The 23,530-nt window shown below is 35.9% G+C and overlaps 2 protein-coding genes across 2 annotated transcripts; one reads left to right on the forward strand and one right to left on the reverse strand.

Annotated features, from left to right (window-relative positions):
• Positions 1 to 2,085: 2,085 nt before the first annotated feature.
• Positions 2,086 to 6,173, forward strand: LOC149087079 (dehydrogenase/reductase SDR family member 11-like). Its single transcript, XM_089231309.1, has 5 exons — positions 2,086 to 2,448; positions 2,964 to 3,117; positions 4,849 to 4,943; positions 5,274 to 5,400; positions 5,821 to 6,173. Exons 1-5 carry the CDS (start codon positions 2,273 to 2,275, stop codon positions 6,022 to 6,024), a joined length of 756 nt encoding a protein of 251 aa, XP_089087435.1. The 5' UTR covers positions 2,086 to 2,272; the 3' UTR covers positions 6,025 to 6,173.
• Positions 6,174 to 6,642: 469 nt separating this feature from the next.
• LOC149087080 (putative GPI-anchor transamidase) lies at positions 6,643 to 18,402 on the reverse strand. The gene is made up of 9 exons (XM_089231311.1): positions 18,191 to 18,402; positions 15,523 to 15,689; positions 12,895 to 13,030; positions 12,593 to 12,704; positions 9,984 to 10,080; positions 9,616 to 9,733; positions 8,362 to 8,472; positions 7,565 to 7,746; positions 6,643 to 6,795 (listed from the first exon to the last, which is right to left on the reverse strand). Exons 1-9 carry the CDS (start codon positions 18,287 to 18,289, stop codon positions 6,726 to 6,728), a joined length of 1,092 nt encoding a protein of 363 aa, XP_089087437.1. The 5' UTR covers positions 18,290 to 18,402; the 3' UTR covers positions 6,643 to 6,725.
• Positions 18,403 to 23,530: the final 5,128 nt, after the last annotated feature.

Raw genomic sequence — 23,530 nt, forward strand, 5'->3', positions numbered from 1 at the left:
AAATGTAAATATTTGGTAAGGGTCAAGAAAAAAATGCGCACATTTGTCAAAGTGCGGGATGCTTTGTAAAGTCTTGTCTGTGGTGCGGCTGCAACTAGAAGGCAGGTATGCTGCTACAGTCACTGGACTGGGGAGGGGCGAATTCGCCCTTCAATTGCTCTTTCTGCGTTATACGGGGGCGTCGGAATGCGTGCTTGCCTCGGCTGATAAAGCATCTAGTTGCGACCCTGGGCCACACTAACCCAGTGAAATCGGAGTCGGGAGGCGCTATATCAGTGGTTCCCAACCTTTTTTCCTTCCCGCCAGGGGCGTCGGAAGTGTTTCGAACCTGTGGGTGCCCGTCTTGAGATTCATGTAGGAAATTTCGATTTTTGAATCAATTCTGTGGGTGCTCGGAGCCGTTCTACAAACTTCCGTGGGTGCTCGAGCACCCACAGCACCCCCGGCTCCGACGCCAATGCTTCCCGCACTCACAGAGCAATGTGACTTACCTTCCCGCACCCCGTTGGATAATACGTTATTGTATGTTAGAAAAAATTCAGGGTTATTTTATTTTAAATTTATTACATTAATTATTCGATAATTAATTTCCATGAATTATTTTACTTATTGTTTAATGTTTTTTCGACTATGGCTAATATTTAATTTTGGCTTCATATTTTTTTTTTTCGAAAAAATTTAGAAACGAAACTAAAAAAAACAAGACCTTAAAATTTTTTGAGATTTGGAAAAGAAGATTCATTGGAAAAACCGTTCTTCACATTGATTCCTGTCGCACCAACTATAAATTAATGTTTCTTTGACACTTGACTGAATTTTTTGACGTTTTTCCTGAGTTGTGTTTTCACGACAGTATCAAACGTGCTAATTAACATGAGGTAACAATTTTAACAAACTACGAATTTAGGTATTTTTCCTCAACCGAAATGAAACTACAATCGCTAATCGAAAAAGAAACTTTTACAACGCAAAATTCGTACGACACACTTTTGCTAACAGAAGTCTGAAGATGAAGCGTCAAAATATTGACGCGATTCATATTTTTTTAGGAACTGAAAAATTCAGTTTGAATAATCAGTCAACATGTTGTCGTTTTTATTCCGCTATCTCGCATCCCCCCCCCCCAAAATGCTCTCTCGCACCCTTACGTGTGCGCGAATCCCCGGTTGGGAACCACTGCGCTATATATATATATATATATAAGAGCTTGCATGAGCAACTGCAGGTCCTCAGAGTTTATTCAGAAATCAAAATTTTCCATATATATATCTCAAGACGAACACCTACGGGTTCAAAATAGTTCCGACGCCCCTTGCACTAGCTCTAAGGCGGCACTCAGGGTCGTCTTAAAAGCATCATGGGCAGGGCCGAAACTTGAACTTGAACTACCAGACAGATACCCACGTTAATATTCCTTACGGAAAGGGCCGAAACTGGGGGAGAGCAGGCGGGTCTCGTGCCCCGGGCCATAGGGGGCCCAAATTTTATTCTCAAACCTCTCCTTCAACATTACATGGGGGCGCCAAAATGCGCACTTGTCCCGGGTGACTAAGCATCTAGTTGCGTCCCTGATCATGTTGCCCCGGGGGCAAGACGATTTTTCTGACTCCCTCACTTAGCTAGAAATGCCTACCTACTAATTTGCATGCTCGATCTCGAAAATCTTAGAGATCTCATTTTCTCTTTTAACACTTGGGCTGGGCTGAAGTGGATATTAGTGGGTTGGTGCCTCTCGGGCTCAAGAAAAAAACATTGGGCCCTTTTAAATTAGAAAAAAAGCGTGAAGTTTGGGTTTTTTGGGGCATCGGCGCGCGTCTCTGCCTGAGATCCTACATTAAGAAGGCACTGTCAAAGATTTCCCTTGAAGAAAATAACTCATTTATTAAAAATTAATGACTTTTTTTTCCTCTCAATCCACTCCTTCTCCGGGGAAATCTATATACATACGAATATTTAAAACATATATAATCAAACGAACACGTTTTCTGTCTTTTTCCCTCCGACAGATGGCAGTATTTTATCCTCTCAAAGATAATAAAGATTTATTACATACATTTATTATCGCATTTATTCTCTCACAAGTTCTGGAATCTGAAATTTTTTTTTTCCCTATTCAAGTTGTTTCGCAATAGATGCTTCTCTCTCTCTCTCCGTCGAAGGTTATATTCACTTCCAATTGACCGATATCGGTGGTGACTGGGGTGAACAGTATTAAGGCGTCAATCACAAATAATAAATAGTCGATTCAGTTAATTTTTTCGAAATAAACATAATGGAAAGATGGCAAGGACGAGTAGCGCTTGTTACAGGAGCGTCGGTCGGAATTGGTGCAGCGATTTGTAGACATCTGGCTAGACATGGCATGAAAGTCATCGGATGCGCTAGAAATTCCGAAAAGATCAACGATATCTCAAAGGAATTTCCTCCGGGATTTATCACAGCCATAAAGTATGGAAAACATTTCTATTTCGTCATGAAATAACTTCATTTCTCTGAGATAATTTTTGTAAAACTACAATCTGAGTTGTTTTCCTATGCATTTCTCCCATTAATTCAATATGGCATGATGCGTCAACCAAATTAATGCAGGATCTGTCATCATCAAACATTAAGATTGATTTTAAAAGCTTCTTTACGCTAATACAGTCAAACCTCGTTAATAAGTCACTCTTGGGAGAGCAAAAATGTGACTTATAGAAAGCGGAGTGACTCGTTAAATGGAGTAAGCCATAGCCGTGCCAATTCCTGCCCGAGGACAATTGGGACTTCCAAAAAGTGACTTGGTAAGCGGAGTGATGTGTTAACTGGGCGACGCACTAACGAGGTTTGACTGTATTTTAAAATAAATATAATCTTGTATGTGATGCTTTTTTGGACAAATTGAAAATATCAGTATTTGAGAAATTTTTGTATTAAACGTCAGAGAGTGTCACATAACTGTCTTATTATTATTATTTTTGTAGGTGTGACCTGTCTAAGGAATCAGAAATTTTATCAATGTTCAAAGAAATCAAGACACAATATGGCCGCATTGATGTATGCATTAACAATGCTGGATTTTCTACTAAAGCGTCGCTTCTATCAGGAAATTTCGATGAATGGAAAGGAATGTTAGATGTAAGTTTTTTACAAAGTGAAAATCCTTCATAATGATACCATCTATGAAGATAATTACCTCTACGACATTAATCTCTGGTCCCAAAATGCAATTTCATAATGTTAATATTCCATCTATAACTATAAGCTTCTCCTGTCCTATGAGTATTGTTAAACAGGAGTTTCACTCAGGCTCGCCCTTACCAGAAGCGGGGCCAGGTGCGTTTTAAAAATTTCAGTGGCACCAAAAATGCTTAGGATCTTCCTTTGCCGTGGGAGGGATCAGCATCTATCTATCATTCAGATCAGAATATACAGGAAAATGCTGAGAACTATCCATACAAAAAACGTTAAACAATGAAATGTAAATTAACACAAAAATTGATGAAAATTCAACACTGAAACTAATTTTAAACTAATGAGAGGAAACAATTCCCAAAAATAATGAAAATTTCAGAATTGATGAATCAAAAATAATTCCATTATTTATGAAAATTAAGAATTAATAAAATTAACAGTTTTGCAAGTCATGAAAATTCAGAATCAATACAAGAAATAAAGAATTGGTGGAAGCCTCCAATAACTTACAGTGAGGTCGGGGCCGAATGCATATCCCTAAAAGTGGGTTTTGCCGTATAATGATTCTATGTATAATATATAATGATAATCAGTGTATAATGATATATATTACTCCTCTGTACTGACACACTTCCTATAGTGTTAATATGTTTCAGCTCTCTGTAATGATTATATATAATCCTATATGACAATACTTTTCTCTAGTCCTTTAAGGATCATTATATAGGAGTTTCACTTTATATGTGTAACTCAGAAGCAAATACAGGAAGTCGTCCTAAATTACGATTATAATTGTAAATACATACTGCAGTGGATCTCATTTGAGAAGTCTTATTCACAGAGTTCTTTCCTAAATTGAAACATTTCATATTTCATAAGTTCCCTGCTTGATACGTTTATATTATATGGATGATCATCATTTCCCTTCATGCTAGAAACACTAATGTGAAAATTTTCATTTTTTTTTTTGCTTATCAGCTGGTTGGATACCTTAATTTACTATCTAAGTTTTGTCAGAAATGTGAATGTGTATCACTATTGAAATATGTTGCAAAACATTTTAAGAAAATAACTTCCATAGTACATGGGTAGAGTAAACATTCAAACGTCATTTTCTACATTTTTTTTTCCCAAGGGCACGTACATTCGTGCTCCTAGCATGAGGGGAAGGATGATATTAAGCAGAATCCAATATACATATTGCTTGTGAGTGTATTCTTCAAAAAATTAAAAGTATCTTCAGTAAGTACTCTTCAATGAAACTCGTTAACACAAAATCTATTCCCATCTAAATGAACCTTTTTTTTTTTAAAGTGTGGTGGTTAACTCAAAATTAGATTAAGCAAAAATCTCTGACCAGTGAGTGACAAGGACATTTGACTTGGGGGCATATGCAGGATCGACCTTTGGAGAGGGCACAAAAATTTTTTGCCCAATTTTGAGTTACCACCCTTCAAAAAGCATTTAAATCAACAGAAGTTGATTAAAATAGCATATATAAAAAGGTATTTTATTTCTACATTTCAATTTTTTTAAGGAAGTATTACATATTTTTTCTAATTTATGGTTGGCTTGTAGAGCATGGGCCTCCGATGTTCCCCCCCCCCCCCTGCATGCCTTTGGTTCGACTGTAAATTTTTTCACTCTAAATGAAGTTATTTTGTCATTGTTCAGGTGAATGTTTTAGGCCTCTGCCTTTGTACGAAAGAAGCTGTGAAAATAATGCAGGAGAATGGTATCGATGATGGTCAAATTATTCACATAAGCAGGTCAGTCTTTTACGATTTGACATTTGTTATATATTTTAACAAATTATTTTTTATTCTACTATACAAAAGTGAAATAAGCTGTAATTTATTGAATTTTAAAAGCGTTAATTATGAAAAAAAAAAAGATGAATGAGTAAGACATATATGAGGCAAGTAAAATTCTTACAATTTCCTCTGATACTTACTTTCAAAAAAAGATAGTGCAGTGTTTACTGTTTGAGATGTTATTCCATTATAGATAAACTATAATGGAAATTACAAAAAACTGTTTTTGATGTTGATTGAAATGTTAATTAACTGATATGTAACTCAATTATTTGATCTATACAGCATGTCTGGTCACAGAATACCTCCCACTGGTGCATTCTTTTACTCTGGTACGAAATATATGGTGAGAGCTTTGACAGAGGGTCATAGACGGGAGCTCAAGAACTTAAATAGTCGCATACGAGTAGCGGTAAGACCACCTTCATTAATTTTTTTTGTTGAACACATCTCAGAACAAGTATCTATAAAAGTTCATCTGCATTCTGATATAAAATTACATAGTAAAATAATTCAAAGAATGACAGGAGCTAATGTCAAAATGAATATATTTAACCCTCCTAATCATCTCCCTATTAACTAAATTTGGCTGTGTACCAGCTGGAGAAATATAACCTGGGGTGACTGTACGGCGTTAATGGACAGATAGTAGCATAAATTAATAAAATTATTTTTGCTGACAAGTCCAAATTGAGAATAGTTTCTCCAACAATTGAATGAATGATGGTACATTAACAGCTCGTCTTTATACAAACTACAGGGAGATTTTTATGACATTTTTCACATATGATATATGAAAATATGTTTATATATGAATTTTTTGATTATTCAGAGCATTAGCCCTGGAATAGTGGAGACAGAATTTGCATATCGAATGAATCCAGATGATCCTTCAGAAGCTGAAAAGTTCTACAAATCTATTGATTTCTGTCTTCAATCCGATGATATAGCAGCAACAGTTATTTCGATTCTGCAGATGCCACCTCACGTGGACATAAATGATGTACTTATAAGACCGGTTGAACAGAAAACATAAATCTTGAACTTTTTAATACTAGCATTTACTTTCTGGAAAATTTAACTAAAAATATTTTTTCATTAATCTTTCTTAAATATTCAAAGTTCTTTTTTTTAATATTACTTTTTCTGTTTTGATACTGATTAAATGCATTTAATGAATTGAAATAGGCCTATGTTTGAATTTTTTAAATTGCTTCATTTTTTACCTTTGTAGATATATTCTGAAAGAAATTTTTTGAATGTAGTTCATATTATAAGAAAATCAAATTTTTTATATCAAATTTCAAACATTAAAAGGCTTCTATTTACCTGTTGCTCACTAACACTGTGCTCACTGAAACTCTCGGAAATTTTGGCATTGTGCTGATTTGAACCATAGTATATGTTAGCATTCCGAAGGTTTTTAACAGCTGGCTGATGCAAAGATGAATTTTTCAGAAAGAGAGAAAATTCATCAAAGCCTTTTTTCTTGTCTTCTGAAAAATTAATCTTCTCATCAGCCAGCTGTTAAAAGTTTTTGTATGGATAGCGGAGAGTGACATCATCCTCAGATATGTTAGCATTGCCACATGAGTTTGAATATCCCTGATGCATACAAACAAAATTTAATTGGCTTGAACATTAACTAATGCAATTAAACACAAACACATGAATTTTTTAATTCCAAGCTATAAATAGATACATATGTACATTGATTTTTACTTTTTGAGATTACTTTCATAGTTTTGGGAATGGTTCCACATAATGCCATTTTAGTTTCTCGGACTCCTCATTGTCTTCATCATAACTGTAATGATTGTGTGAGAGAGAAAAATACGAAGCAATGAAAACTTTTTCCTGTTATAGGGATAAACTTGAAATGATTTATCAAATGGTAAAGCATGTGACCATTTTATTTAAATGAAAAAAAAATATATATTCATTCTCTGTCTTTCCATTGTATGAGGAAAATAGGATATGCCAGTCTTGATAATTGAACCAGCACTACCCCTGATTATGATCTGAGTTTTCAGTAATTACTGAAATTATTTAGAGGCTATTGCAGGGCATGAAAATCAAGAAAATTAGGCAATAGCCATAATTCTCTGCACCCGAGTGGTTCAGTGGTAAGATGTTCATCTACCACCATAAAGGCTACCTTCAGGTCCGCGGGTTTGATCCCGGGGAGGAACATAGATAACAAGTTCTTTCCGTACCGAACCCGAGGTCCGCCACTGATATATGGTGCCATTTCCAACCCAACTCGATCAGTAGTAAATTCATATGGCCAGCATTGGTATATGGTAAAGTAGTATCCAAAATTCTCAGGTGCCACACATTTTTTAGGCTTTTCTGGGAACTTGGTGACCTCTTCTTTAAGTGATCTTGCATATGTTAATCACTTGGTTCCACACATTTCACGTATTAAAAAAACATTTTTTACTTTAGTAGAAAAAAAGCCAAATATCTGCTGATAATTAATGCGCTTAATAGCAATGTGACTAAAATTGTGAGGGTTGTCAAAAAATTCACAATTATCAATTTTTCTGCATGGAATACAATATTTTCATACATACTCTGTGTGAGTGACATTGCCAAAATCTTCAAAAGAACGGAGTTCAATTTTGCTTCGAGTCAGCTCAACATTTCTCACACTGCCAAAGAAGTCAGTCAACGGCACATCTTCTGGACGTCTCCTGAACAGATCGCTTCGATAATTGACAGTGGAAATGCAAACACGTTTTGGGCAAACCTGAAGCTGAAGAGTATTTGAAAATAAACAATAAATGATTGAATGAATTGAAAATATATTTTTCAAAAGGAAAAAAAAAAACATTAATATCAGAAAACATAATATCATTTGCGATACAAAAATTCATTCAAGTGAAATAACAAACATACAGTAGTCTCGAAAGTTCAAGTTTCCGGATAATCTGAGGCACTGAAAATTTTCGAATTTCCTTCTTGAGACCCTCTTTTTTTTCCTCAAAGAACCCAACTTCTTTATTTTTCCCCCCTCAAGAATATTATGTATTACATATGTATTGTACAGCAGTTTCAAAGGGACTACGCAACCCCTAGCCCTATAATGGGTAACTGGTGTTATAAAATATTTAGACTCCCTCGAAAACAGATGTAGACCATTTTCACTTTTGGGGGGATCATTGAGAAAGTGGGGCAAGTTTGACTGTTTTCTTCATAATGGTGGACAATGGCATTGTCCCCTAGTTGCTTACGTAAAATCATTGGAAAAGCAGTTGAAGGCTATCAGTGTCTCAGCATCCGTTGACCATCAATCTCATCTCCAACTCCTCTCTATTGAGGAGTATATACTACTCTACTGTACACCTAAATATGTATAAAAAAAACTTACAAACTGTCCCATGTTTCTGGGACTTTCTGAAGTTACTTTTTCCAAATATTCCAGAGCAAAATATGTGTACCGATCGATCACATAGACGCCAATGCTCGGATCTCCATGATGCTGAGGAAATATACCAAAAAAATAAAATAAATAAACATTTTTTTATCAAGCTAAATAGAAGCAAATATATAATTAATCTGTAATTTCATTAATGGTGCTAATATATAGGCTTACACAATTAGAGATAAATAAATCGTTGTGCTACATATTAAAATATATGGTACAAAGGAAAGTATTGCAATTGTTCTGATCAATAACATGTTTTTAAGAATACTTATGCATAGCTGCAAATATATTTTCTATCCAGAAAGAGAATTTTTTCTGGATGTAATTCTGAGGTTAACTTTACCCGGATTGCAAGAGGACCAGGATTTGAGTCTCAACAAAGACCAGAAGAATTTTCTTTCCAAGTTCACCTTGGTATTAACATCCAGAAAAAAAAGTTTCTTCCCTTGATATATTAGGCTGGGAGGGAAGGGGGGAAACAATCTAAGCAATATTTAAAAATTTATCTCATAATGTCTTGAGACTTGATTTTTTTTGAAGAGATTTCATTAAATATAATCAAATGAACTCCAAGAATCTGAAAATTTGGTTTACAAAATTCAAATTCATAAAGAAAAACCCTATAGAATGAGGAAAAAACAATAAATTATAATCTGGGTATAGTGAGGTTTGACTGTATAGCCATGACATGCAACTTCGAGGTGCAAATACGAGTCAGTCTCCCATTTGATAGTCTCTCCACAGAGAGCAGTCAGACCTTCAACATTATACTCACATAGCATGAAAAATTCAAGCATTTACCATCTTCACTTCAAAATATGGAAGCTAGATGGCAGTACAAGCCCTAATACAAAACAAGAACAACTCTGACAAAATAAATACATTAGGAGCGCATATACACTCAGAACATGCATTCTGATTAGATATTCAGAATGATATCTAATCAGAATGATTCCTCTGAACATGCATTAGATATTCCACATTCTTTACGATTTATTAGATATTCCACAGAGGAATGTGTACGAAGTGCATGTATGGTCTTTGTATAGAATGATATTTTTTTGTCGAATACGGTTGCTACCGGGTACAAATAAATTCTTGGAGTAGTTTTAAATGTTTACATAATTGTTTTAAATTTCTTTAAATTTTCATTTATGAGTTATCCAAAAATAATGATCAACTGAAACAATCACTTACAGATAAGGAATCTTCACCAATTTTACTACTTGCAACAGCAAGAACATTTGGGGAGTAAATTTTCTTGTACATAGACTGAGCCTGACAGGTGTCAACCATGAAAAAGATTTCATTATACCTGAAGCAGGGAAAAAAACCCATTTATTTTGTAAATTTACAAACTTTTAATGCTACTTTAAAATTTACTAATAAATAATATTTTTCAGTGTTATGCAGAAAAGAACATATAATGAAAATACTATTTTAATTACATTCATAGATGTGAATAGAAAATACATTCATAAATGTGAATGGAAGAAGAAAATTTGAAATAAAATCACAATTGTATACGGTTTCTAACGGTTGAGATATAAAAGAAGTATATATACCGCCGTTTTTGCCACATTTGTTCAAATGCATCAGCCAATTCAACACTTGTAATCTCTTCAGAATCTTGGAACTTTAAAAATCCATCCCCTCCATGACCTTAGAAAAATTTCAATAATCTATTCATTAAAATATTCATATAAATGAAAAACGAAATATATAAATTAGAGCATAGCCATATACAGTATAATATAACCATACATGAATTTTTGAGTGTCATGAATTAATACAAAAACAAGAAAGAAAGACAAGAACCTACTGGGCTTTTAGGCTGTTTATGCTGTGATTGGTAAGCCTAACTACAATCGAATCCCGTTATAACGAACTACAAGCGACAGGAGAAATCACTTCTTTATAACAAAATTTTGTTATAAAGGAATTCCTTTTTTTTGCATTGTTCTTACGTAAACCTATTTGGGGGATTAGAAATGTGTTTGTTAAAACGAGATTTTCGCTATTTCGGTATTTGATCATTGAAATGGGATTCGACTATATTTATATTTACATGTTTATACAAAAATTGACACGTTTTTAAGACAAATAAAATTTAACTGGTTGAATGGTTGACACATTTCGGCTCTACATTGTAGAGCTGAAACGCATCGACCATTCGACCAATTAAATTTTATTTCTCTTAAAAACGCGTTAATTTTTTTATAAATTAAAACCAGGCCAAGTGCTAATTTTGTGGTAATTTACATGTTTATTTTATTTTTTATACTTCAATTACACACACAATCAGACATAAATAGGAAAAAACACAGCGAAGATCAAAACACGGTACAATATAAACAAAACAGAGAAAAATGAACACACACTTTGTGACCTAAAGGGATTTTGTAATCTTTCCATCAGGTCTAGATGAGGCACATACTGTAGTTACAACGCAACAGTATTGGTTACTCTCTCACACACACACACGCATTTTTTTAAAATTTTATTTTTTTATAGTAAATGAAGCTCACTGAATTACATCTGCATAATTTAAGTTTTTTTATAATTGACAGAATGTCTTTTGTGAAATTCGTAACACTATAAAAATAGTTCATTATTTTGGAGCTGTATAGGAGTATCTTTTTATAAAAAGTGTTTTGTCTTAGGGACATGATATATTTTAATACGTCTGTATGAATTTCTATTTTGGTTTTTTTATATTAACCAATTATTTTTTATTAATGAACATTTTAAATCTTTTAATATAATTTTGTCCGAGTGTTAAGGTATGGCATTATATTTTATTCGGATTAGAAGAATTTATCATTTGGGATCTTATTCTATTGTATGTGTTGTTCAGTTGATATATTTTTTGCTATTGTATGCTCCCCCACCAAGAATAAATTCCATAATTCACAATTGAATAAATCCATGCATACAATGTATTTAAGTTTATACAAAACATCTGTAAAAATTCATTTTTTTAATTACTTTCTCGCAATGCAAAGTCCATTTGAAATTGTCTTTTATAATTATGCCCAAATAATCATTCCGATACTCTATTTATTTCTCGACAGTTACAATGGGTTTTATCATCTACCTTTGAATTAATTTCAAAAGGAGAAATGTTTGAAATTTTATGTAGTCTTTTATGAGCTACAATCTGAAAAGATAATATTTTGCTGAGTGTTCATTCCCCAAAAACTAAACATTTTTTTTTAGCAAACTCCAATTTCATCACTGTGTGATCTCGTAAAGGATGGTCAGGGAAGCTTTTTTTTCGAATACATGATATGCAGCGTGGATATTTGGACATTTCTACTGGTTTAAGACATTTGCAATTTTCTCTGAAGAAATTTTTTTTGTTCCATCTTGAATTATTGCCATTCTCTTCTGCCAATCTATTAAAGAAAACGGCCTAATTGTCCTTTTATACCCAGACTATAAAATTCATTGTTCTTCAGGAAGTTATTAAGTGTCTTGACATATTAATATTTTATCCAATTTCTTGAGAAATTAATTTACACTTTTTTAAAATGAGGATCGTATCTTCTTTTATAAGAGGTATTTTTTACATCATCCCATTTTTATGAATCACGCTTCCTGGAAAATAACCAAGTCAAATTATTCAAGAGGCTCCCAGAAATAATGCCTAGCCAAAAAAAATATGAAAATTTGGTAGGTGATGCAAGTGAAGGGCTTTATATTCCATTAGCATTGTAATAGCAAGAGAAAAAAAATTACCCAAAAAGTATTGGGAGTTTTTGAACGAGTTTTCAAGATATAATTTCTCATTGCATTTGTCCTCTCTGATAAAAATTTGGAAAAATTATGACTGTGTCCCTTTTTTGAATCGACATTTTTCACCTGGCCCTATCATTTCTCCCACCACTGTAGATTGCAATTAATTGACATGAATAACGCGCACTGCATATTCATATTCATTTTAAATAAGCAAAATACATTTTACTTATTTTTTATTCAAACTATTTTGTGATTACTGTTATTGTATACTTTCTTTTTTAAAATTTCTGGTTCGATAGTAGTTTTTGGTTATCTATGGGCTTCCATCATTACCACGATTAATTGGTTATTGGTTAATTGAGGTTCTACTATACATTCTTGCAATGATATTTCAAGGAAAAACTGTCATGATACAGGAAAAAAAACTATGTACCTGTCATGTAGATAAGAATATTACTATGCTCATCAGACATCAACCGTTTGGAACGAGGTGTATTCTTCGGAAGTCGCCCAGTCAATATACGAATAAAGTTCTGTACAGTGACCTTTCAAATGATCAAAAATGTATTAGAAATCATTACCATTCAGGATAACACAATATTCATTTTAATTATGACAGACAAGTCCAGAATTTAAATGAAGATTTCATCTATAACACCTTATATCTTCACCCACGAATGTCCATTAAAATGTTTTAAAACACGAAATATGAAGTAAAATGTCACATTTACATACATCGTATCCTCTGTAATCAACTTCAATGTCATCTCCATAAACATTTATGTGATGTTGGCCATTATTGTAGACAGTTGCTGCTCTTGGATTTCGACTATTGCAGGCCATATCGTCGGACAGCATCAGGACTATTTGACTAAAAAAAAAGTAAATTAGCAGCAAAAATCTCAATATCATATCAGCACAAATACATCAATTAAATTAGTGTGTCATAATGATGAAAAATTAATAAATGCAGTGGTTCAGTCTATTATATTCCTTATAAGTGTAAATTTTCCAAATCAAATGATAATATTAATGTGAAAAAAAGAACAAAAAACTTATGGTAGCTATAGAGAAAAGTACACTGAAGTGCCAGAAAAACTGGTGCAGACGAGTGTTTGCAAATAAATGAGAAATGCAACCAATCAACTTAACTCAATGCAGTCAGCAATACCTATAGAAGATAATAGGTAGCTAGGGAAGCTGTTAGATCCATTTCTGATCCTAAAATAGCAGTTTATCATGATTTAAGTAACTTTGAACGTGACTTAGTAGGTGCTAGTGAGATGGATCACAGCGTTTCTAAGGTAAAGATGAAATTTAGATTTCTGCGTGCAACCATCGCAAGAGTGTACCCTGAATCTAAACAATCTGGGAAAACATCAAATGTCCAAGAACTCTTTGAAGAAATCCTTTGTGCACACCTTTGTAAGGGCAGAAAAAGACACTTTTAAGGAACAGGATCACAAACGGCTGACAAGAGCAGTTTCATGAGATAGACATGCATAGCACTGTCTTAAATTACTACAGATTTCAAGGTTGAGGCATCAACAAGTGTGAGCATGCAAACTATACAACAGTTTCTCTTTTATACTCCTTGATCCCACTCGAGTACCTTTGATGACTGCAAGGCACAAAACTATGTGGCTCACCAGCACTGCCACTGGACTGTTTTCTGGTCTGATGAGTCATGTTTTCAGTTGTCTGGTGAACGTGTATATATATGGAAAAAACCACATAAAACCATGGACATGCCAACCAAATAAGACTGTTCAAGCTGGTAGAGACTGTTATGGTATGGGATGTGTGTAGTTGGCATGATATGTGACACCTGATAGGGCTACAGATTATTCTGAGTGAGGTGACCAGTTCATAAACATCCTATCCGATCACTTACACCCATTCATGTCTTGTGTGCATTCCACCATGACACCACACATGTGGAATGCACACAATGCATCACAATGTGACACCACACATGTTGGAAATTGCTAAATTGCTATCGAGTGGCTCCAGGAACACTCTTCTGACTTCAGCATTCTCCCTAGGTCAGCTAAATCCCCCAGACATGAGCATTATTGAGCACATATGGGATACCTCACACCATTCTGTAAAAATCCCCTCGCACCATTATTTAATTGTGAACTGCTCCGAGAGAATCATGGTGTGAATTGCCTTCAGGATACCTTCACACATTAATGGAGTCTACGCCACGCCATGTTGCAGAAGTTCAGCGGGCTCGAGGGGACCTACACATTGTTATAGGTGGGTGTACCTGTTTTTCTGGCACTTCAGTGTATTTTATGTACTTTGCAATGTTTACAAACATGTGTAACTCAAAAAACACATCAAACTGGATAAATCTCTGAACATCTGTTGGTATGTAGCTGATTAGATTTTTGTGGCAGTAATTAGTCATCACTGGTGGTTAGCATCATAAGGAGATACTGAATGAAACTGACACAATTACTGAACAGGATTGAAACTATTATTGCTGCGCTTGACTAGCTGTATCATGGGAAAACGCTGCTAGTTTTAGACTGTGTCTGCTTGTCTTGACCTGACTTGCAAGTATTCATTGTTTATTCCAGAACACACTTGCTATTTGGCAGTAGCAGTAATTTCTGCTGTTCATTCCGATGCTGATCACAGAATGGACAGTTGATGTTGACTCCTGTCTTGAGGAACGCGAGACCCTTTCCATTCTGCGGTCAACATTGGAAGTAAAAAAAGTACCAATAGAATGATTCTGCTACTGCCGAATAGGAGGAGTGTTCTGGTTGCACATGCTAAACAACCAATACCTGCAAGTCAGTGAAGCAGAGACAGTGTAAAAACAGAAGTAGTTTCGTCAGTCAGGCAGGGAGGCAGGCAATAATAGTTTTAATTCTGTCAGTTTCATCTTATATTGCCAATGGTTCCGCTAAGCACCAAAAAATAAGGACCCCCCTGAAATCCTTGTACAACCTGATTATTTTTGCTATGCCTGACCTCGCACATGACTTTTGAAATTGTACATAAATACACAAACATGAGTAGGGGTCATTTACATCCCATGATAGGGACCCCAATTTTTTTTCCCTCTTTGTATTTCAGAATTTTCTCCAGCATGACCACACCGTCCATGGTAATTAGCTAAAATCATGTAAGGGACAGAGCCTGGTCATGCTTGGTCTGTTCTGTTAGTTTCATCTAGGCTTGCTCAAGGAAGTCCCTCAGTCTGAATCTGATACATCCTTTGCATAACAGACAGTTTCACCTTGGGCTTCTGCACCCTTTTAATGTTCATGAATAAAAGCAACTAGCATTAATCATTATGAAATGATATACGAGTGAACAAATAAAACAATTTGTAACAACTTTTACCTGTCTGGTATCCCTAATCTTTTGACACTCCTATAAATGGATAACACATTGGCGACGTGCCTGTAATTGAACCAATACCTGGACGTACAAACGAGAACAGCCCAGTTGTTAGTATGGCCGCTGCTGAAGAAATTTTCTAATCGTTCCCTCTCTTGCCTTTCTTCAGGCTGAAATGGAAAAAATAAAATTGCCATTAGTGTGTACAATCATTCTCCACAAGGTTCGTAAAGACGTAATAATACAGTGATGATTCCGGGATAAGACACCAAAGGCTTACATCCCAGAAGGGACAGAGCCCGGGTTGTGTCTGGGATATGACATAAAGGTCACATCCCTCGGACGATTCTTTCTAGCCTGTAGGCGACTTTCTTTCTGGTCAGCCATTTTCTTCCATTGGTGTTTTCTTTTCTTCCCACTATTAAAGAGTTATGATTTTTTATTCTTTTCAATTCTGCATCTGGTCTAGGATGTTTCATTTTTAATTTCAATCTCTTATTTAGTCTAAGAATGTTTTGTTATGGTCGTTCAATTTTTATATCGTTGTCAATTTTTTCATTTTTGGCAATGTGTTGCAGATTTTTTATATTATTTTTTTTTTGGCAAGAAAGACATCTGAAAGCATGATACTGTTTCACTCTTGGTGACTTCTCATCACATTTTTGAACATTTTTCTCGCCAAAGAAAAATTCGTCAAAACATCATTAAAAGAGATTATACTATAGCTGTATTGATATACGTCAACTGTATTGATATGAACATTTACAGTACAATATAATAATCATAGCACCTGAGTGGCATGGTGGTAAAATGCAAGACACTCATCTACCACTGTGAAGACTGCTATTAGGTCCCAGGTTCGAAGAATATAGACAACAAGATATTTTCTCTAACAGGCTTGAGGCTACCACTGATAGATGGTGCCTTCATGTTCAACCCAACTCATTAACAATAGTAAAATGTGTATAGCAATATAGCCAGAGTTGGTTTGTGGTGAAGTAGTAGTATAACAAGCATGACTTCGAAAGTGTAGGGCTGACATAGGTCCGGCCTTGGATGATTCTTACCTTTTTTTGTTTCATTACATTTATCACAATATAAATTCACTAAAGTGGGGACCATGTGAAAATTTTGACCGTGGGAACCTGCTGCAGGATAAGAAGGTGATGATCTATGTGCATTATGATTAGAGCCCGGAAGTTCAGGCAAAATGCCATAAATGCCTTTTTTTGCCTATTTTTAACCTTTTTTGGCAAAAATGCCTTTTTGAAATTTTCTTACCATAAATGCCTATTTTAATATACTTTTTTAAGTTTATTAGTGAATTTCAAGGTAATAATTTATAAAACTTGGATATTTCAAGCATTGAGAACAAAAGATTTGCTCTTTTTAAAGTTTTCCAACTCTCTCGATACTAATTATCATCAGAAAAGCCACCAACCCGTTCCAGCCTCATTTAAATGAGAATAACTGATCTGAGAGATCGTGTTGCCATGCATTAACTTCTGCTTTGACTGGATAGTGCTAGACGTAAATGATTTTGTTTCAGATGAACGCAACCCATGTTAGAAAAGCAGAGCAAAATTAGAAATTTTTGCTGCTTCACATGCCTTGCTCAGACATTGGATTGCATTATATAAGTATAGCTGACCGATGACTGTCCCAAGAGGTCATCAGTTCACATCATGGCTCACGCAAGCGGGGCAGGAGCAGACAGGGCTCTAATGCCCGTGTTACTCTGATTTTGCTTTTTACACCATAAATGCACTGCAATCAACCATGGCTATTTATTTTACATACATATTTAGTATTCAATTAAACGGACCAGAGTTGCCCTTGGGGGTGTGCGACAGATGCGGCCACACAGGGCCAAGCGATTGAAGGAGTCTCGTATATGAGATAATATAAAATAAAAGTTAATTTTTCTTACTACAATAGAACAAGGTAGCCATGTTTCAACTATAGAAATAATAACGATAGTTCCAAATAATACACAAGACAAATAAACAAGAACTTTTCGCAACTCAAAGGACCAATTATTCCCAAAGCCCTACCTGGCAAATTCTCAAAAAATATAACTACTTTTCATTTTCTGAGGCCCTTCTTTTTTTGAGAAGCCCATGCGTTAAGACGGTACTGGGTATAAGCGTGGCCCTGTAATTAACCTAATTAACAAATACCTGTAATTAACCTAATTAACAAATACCTGTAATTAACCTAATTAACAAATACCTGTAATTAACCTAATTACTGGGTCCAGTAACATTTTATTTCGGGCTTGAAATCAATTTTTCTCGGAGCTTTTATAAACCATAATTGGAGCAGCGCAGGCTGCAAATAATTTTTTAGCTAGTTTCCCCCCCCCCCTTCCAAAAACTATAAATGTCGTTTTTAGTGCCTTTTTTAGGCATTTTTAGTGCCTTTTTGACTGCCTATTTTGACCATTTTTAGTGCCTAAACTTCCGGACTCTAATTATGATATACAAAAGTGATGATATAAATATTATGTCTGCCTACCCCTTCCTATAAGGTTAGAATCTAATGGGGTGGGTGGGGGAGCTTGATACTGATACCATGAAGAATAAAAACCACGGGAGCTTCAAAACTCTCTGTACATGACAAATAGTAAAAATATATAAACAAATCATGAAAGAAAAGAATTAAAACAAACCGTCAAATCATCCAATTCATCAAAAGAAGAACTCAACTGGCTATGAAATAGAGAGATAAACACACAAAATGATATCAAAACTCCTTTATAATTATTCATGATGTTATTTTGTTTTCAATGGATGGGAGAATAAACACTGAATCTTCGATGTAACAGCTCCTCCCATCAGGAAAATACAAATCGAAAATAGGTAAACAACTCTTACACCGACCAAAACGGCCTTGACTTCGCAGAATTTGCCTTTGTAAAGCACAATACGTTTTGCAAAAACAAAATATATATATAAAAAAAAAGAAAGTAGAATGAATACTAACCAAAAATACTAATTTGTTTACTACGAAACTTTTTTTCAAAATCAAATACAATTATTAAAAAAAAAAATTAAAAAGTTATTTCTAACAAAATTGCTAAATCTCAAAATGCAAAATTCGGTACAAATATTTCTCGAGCAGTTTTTGACGCAAAATATAGATGGCAGCACAAAGTACTACTACAGGGGTTCTTAACCTGTGGGCTGCAACCGGAACTTGGGTCACAACTTGTGACTCACAAGATCTTCTGACCTTTGTCGTTCAAACCGAATAACTCCCGTCTCTTGTGCTATGGGTCACGACCCATACTCGATTTACCAGGTCTTCGGAGAAGGGTCGTGCAAGTCTGTTTACACCCAGGGATTCTGGAGCTACTACTAATAAACCACACATGTACTTCGTCCATATTCCTCTGCGGAACCTCTAACGAATTGGTATATGTTTGAATGTGCGTGTGAGTGTTGTGAACCTAACGTGAAGCTTGTTTCTGTGTAATGCTTGTTATAGTGCTGCCATCTACCACATATTTTTCGAATTATGAGTGAAGTGTAATGTTTGAAGATTTTACTGTTGTAGGCCTGTTGCTATCTGCGGCGAGCCTTTTTAATGGGGAGATTTGTTTGCATTCGCACCTCGAAGTGGGATTTTTGAGTTATGGGTCGCGACCTAAACTTGAGTCGTATGGACTATGGCCCTCACATCCTGGAGCGGGGCCCCTAGGGGGCTTTTGTGGGTCCCGGTCAGATTTTTCACGGCCCCTTCTGTAGTTAACTTATAGCGTGAAAAAGCAAAAAATGGTGAGAACTGTTCCCTACCCCCAGGGCTAGAGCCCTGTCAGCTCTGCCCCCCCCTTTGTGGGGACCATGGTATGGCCTACTGGCATAGATCGCATAAATCACTTTACAGTCGGGGATTCTTGATGTATGGGTCAATACACGAGTTTGATTCTCAGAGGCTTCCGAGATAGATCGTACAAATGCACATACAGCCAGGGATTCTTGTGAGCTATGGGTCACGACCCAAACATTTTCGAAGGGTCTTTCGAGAGGGATCGCACGAATCGATTTACAACCAGGGGTACTCGAATCACTCTATCAAACTTGATTCTCAAAGGTTTCCGATATAGGTCAAACAAATATACTTACAGGCAGGGGCTCTTGTGCTACGTACCCACACTTGATTCATGGGATGTTCCCAGAAGGGTCATGAATCTATTTACTATCCAGGGATTTTTGAGCTATGAGTCACGATCCAAACTTGAGTCGTAGGGTCTTTCGAGAAGGTTGTATGAATCCATTTATAGCCAGGTTTCTTGAGCTATGGGTCACTACACCATTTGATTCGCAGGGCTTCCGAGTTGGATCGTGAAAATCCACTTACAGCCAGGATATTTGAGCTATGAGTGACAATCCTAACTTGATTCGTAGGGGCTTTTCATATGGGTCGTACAAATCCGCTTTCAGTCCTGTTATAAATTTTCACTAATTTCAAAAAACAAACAATCCTGTGGGTCGCGAAGCTGATATTTTTGTTGATTTTGGGTCACAACTGGAAAAGGTTAAGAACCCTTGTACTGCTACTACTTAATCGTAAACGCAATCAGTACGCATTGCAGGTGCAGAATTCACACATTTTTCTGCAGAATTTCTTATGAACTTGTAGCCGGTAGGCTACGTGTCGGAACGTATTGTGTGAGTGTTAGTTTCTGCATAGCCCTACCGTATTTATGCTGTCGGAGTTGTGCTTGTTTCGTGTTCATGCTGGTGCGCCATCTGCCTTCCAAATTTTGAAGTGAAGATGGTAAATGCTTGAAGGAATTATCTCACGTTATGTCAGTTCATTGTGTTCTCTCATGTTGCCTATGATTATTTCAGGCAATACTATAAATGCATATACGCAGTGAAACCTCTCTACAACGATACTCAATATAACGATTAATTCCTCTACAACGATATTCATTTCAAATCCGGTTTGAAATTTCTAAAGTCTGATGGTAAACTGCTGCCTCTCGATATAACGCCAATAGCTCCGAACGATTTTTTGTTCTATGTCCACAGAGTATCGTTATACAGTGGACGCTCGATACAACGACCCCCTCCCCCGTTTGTCCCAAAGAAAACGGTCGTTATATTTAGAGGGTCGTTCATTTTGATCATTTTTGTCGCACCACGGTCATTTTCTGCACACGAGGGCTGATTAGACCGGGACCTACAATTTACTGCCGATTCCGAATGGCAGGCTTGTTTTTTATACTCATCGAGAGGTTGGTGCGCTAACCCCTTGATGGGGGACTCCCTGCGGTAGCAATTTTTTGCTGCGGTCAAGTCGCCGTTTTTTGTTGTACCCCTGCGTCACGGGAAAGTTTTCTGACAAGTACGAACCGAGTATCGAACTCGCGACACCTCTAAACATCCTTTGGTACTTTAGGCGAAACTAAAGTGAAACTAAACAAACATGTGACAATGTTTTGGTAGCAGTTTTTATTTTACTTGAGGGAAAAGATTTGATGGGGATGGGAGAAAATAAATTTGAATAGATTATATATATAATCAGAAACAAATTATTCGGAAAATTCTCGAATCATCACAAAAGTTGTGCCATAATTCACAATTTCGCTATTCCATTAGGGGCCATTCAAGTATTACGCAAGCAGATTTTCAGCCATTTTTGACCCCCCCCCCCACCTTGTCAGCAAAAGTACGCAAAACACTGACCCCCCCCTCCCCTGTCAGCAAAATTCCGTCAACAGCTTAGAATATTTCATATCTTCAAAAAGGGGTGGTTGATGACGTAAGCAACCTTCAAACCCCCCCCCCTTCCCCCCTTGTCATCCCACGTTTTATTTAAAAAAATAAATGTTACTCTCAACGCATAAGATGTTGAATGAAATCTGCTAATATAATCAACTTGTTCACAGCTGCCTGTGAAATGTGAGAAGCAGCGGGCTTCTGACAAAAGAAAAAGAAATGTTAACTCAGTATGGCTTATGTGTATGTTGAGAAATACTGCCTCACACCATTCACTAAATGTTTCAAAATCCATTTTTTTTTCAATTTAGAATTGAAAAAAAAAAGTTCCAGACGTTGAGTATTTATGAAATAAATAATTGCAGAATTATTTGTTTTTCAGATGAAAATGCAATTTATGGAATTAATGAAAATGAAGATTTATGGAATTGATGAAAATGAAGATTTATGGAATTGATGAAGATTCAGAATTTAATATTGTTATACCCCCGTAAATGCAGTCCACCTTCCCCAAAACGAGGGGCCCTGTGCGACCGCACCTCTCACAACCCTTCCTTCCATCCCTAAGAGCGGCTCTGAGTTGATGTGTTTGAATAATAAAGAGACCAATATTATTTTCAAAATGGTGAAAATATGTAACATTGATCTCTGTATTACTCAACGAACTTTACGCATTTTAGAGTTTTATCGATTATTCTACATTGGTTCAACGTTTATTATCACTCCTTCGACGAGTCGATGAGCGACATAATTAAAGGCATTTTAAAAAAGCATCATATATAACACATAGTTTACTTTATCATCAAAAACTTCTAATTTCACTTGTTTTTTCTACTAAGAGAAATTTCGCTGCTCCAATTGACATCTCTGTTTTTTTGTTTTGTTTTGTTATACTCCAGCTTGACGAAGACGATTCAGCTGAACGCGTTGAGCATGTGTATGTGTCGAAGGTTCTTCCAGCCCGTGACTCATCGGCGCAAGGATGGCTTCCATCTTCTTCGTGCTCGATAATAAGTCATCTAAAAATATCGTCAATGCCCCCTTACCACTTACTCAGAAAAAGAGTGTATTCTGGAACGGAGAGCAAGCAGCATCAGTGGAGTAAAGTTTGGCGAGCCTTAGCACCTTCCAGTCGGTGACACGTGCAAAGTGCTTTCCTCTCTGTTATATGCGTGCATGTGTCTGTACGTTAGTTTTTTTTTTCTCTTAAGGTAATTTATCACATGTGTCTTTTTTTAGTAGTAATAAAAAAATTATACCAACGCCAGGTCAGCATATAGTACACACACACACACACATTCTCTTTCTCCATGCAGAGTTTTAAGGATGAACACGAAGAAAATAGAGGAGAGAGAGAAGCATTTTTGTTTTCAAAACAAACTACCCCAAAATAACTTGTGTAAACACAGTTTCACCACTTTTTTAATGTAAAATTTTTGTTGCTTCAATGAGTTCCATTTTTTTTTTCTCAATAAGAAATATCTTTCCTTTCAACAACCAGCTCAGCAGTAAAAAAACAATATCGTGTCCCGCCCATATAATAAATTACAAGCAGTGTTGGCATTTGATATCTCTCACTGTGTGTGTGTGTGTGTAGAAAAACAACATTCATTCACGTATACTTTTTCAGTAAAACAGGAGCCAGAGAGAAAAGTTGTTCAGTTTTACCGTTACGTAAATATAGACTGGAAAAGCTAGGATTTGAAATTCAATATTCTTCGTTTACTGCGTTTTTTTTTACTGAATATGATACTCAAATGCGACCTGAAAAAAATTTTTGAAAGAGAGTTCTCTCGGGGTAAAGGGCCGTCATTGGTGTATTTTTTCTTCTCAACGTTTTCCTAACGCTAGTGGTTGGCATTTAGTCACATCCTGATGATGCAACCTCAGGGGTGGCCAACCTTTTTCCCAAGCCGTCACACAATCAAGATTATTTTCGATGCGCGTGCTACTTCACGAATTTTAACGTCCAGACCATACGTCCCGTTTTTAAGGGACGCTAGCATTTTCCCCGTTCCTGCAAAATATTGTTCGGCTGTCTTCTTAATTTTTGTGAAGATGTTCAGCTGGTAACATAGGCGTGCGAAGGATTTTCTCAAGGGGGGGGGGGGGTTCTTCTGAAGGGCATTTTTCTTCCTACCTAGTGAGTTGTGACGGAAGTATAATACTCTATATATATCAATTGCAAAAGACGAGCACCCACAGGTTCGAAGCACTTCCGAATCCCCTGCGCGTGACGTTATTTGATATGGACAATATAATTAAATGACCCGGAAGTTATT

This window comes from Pholcus phalangioides, unplaced genomic scaffold (genome assembly GCF_987345545.1).
Source record: "Pholcus phalangioides strain wild (caught in Gottingen) unplaced genomic scaffold, Ppha-v1.0 ptg000004l_1, whole genome shotgun sequence".
Classification (NCBI taxonomy): domain Eukaryota; kingdom Metazoa; phylum Arthropoda; class Arachnida; order Araneae; family Pholcidae; genus Pholcus; species Pholcus phalangioides.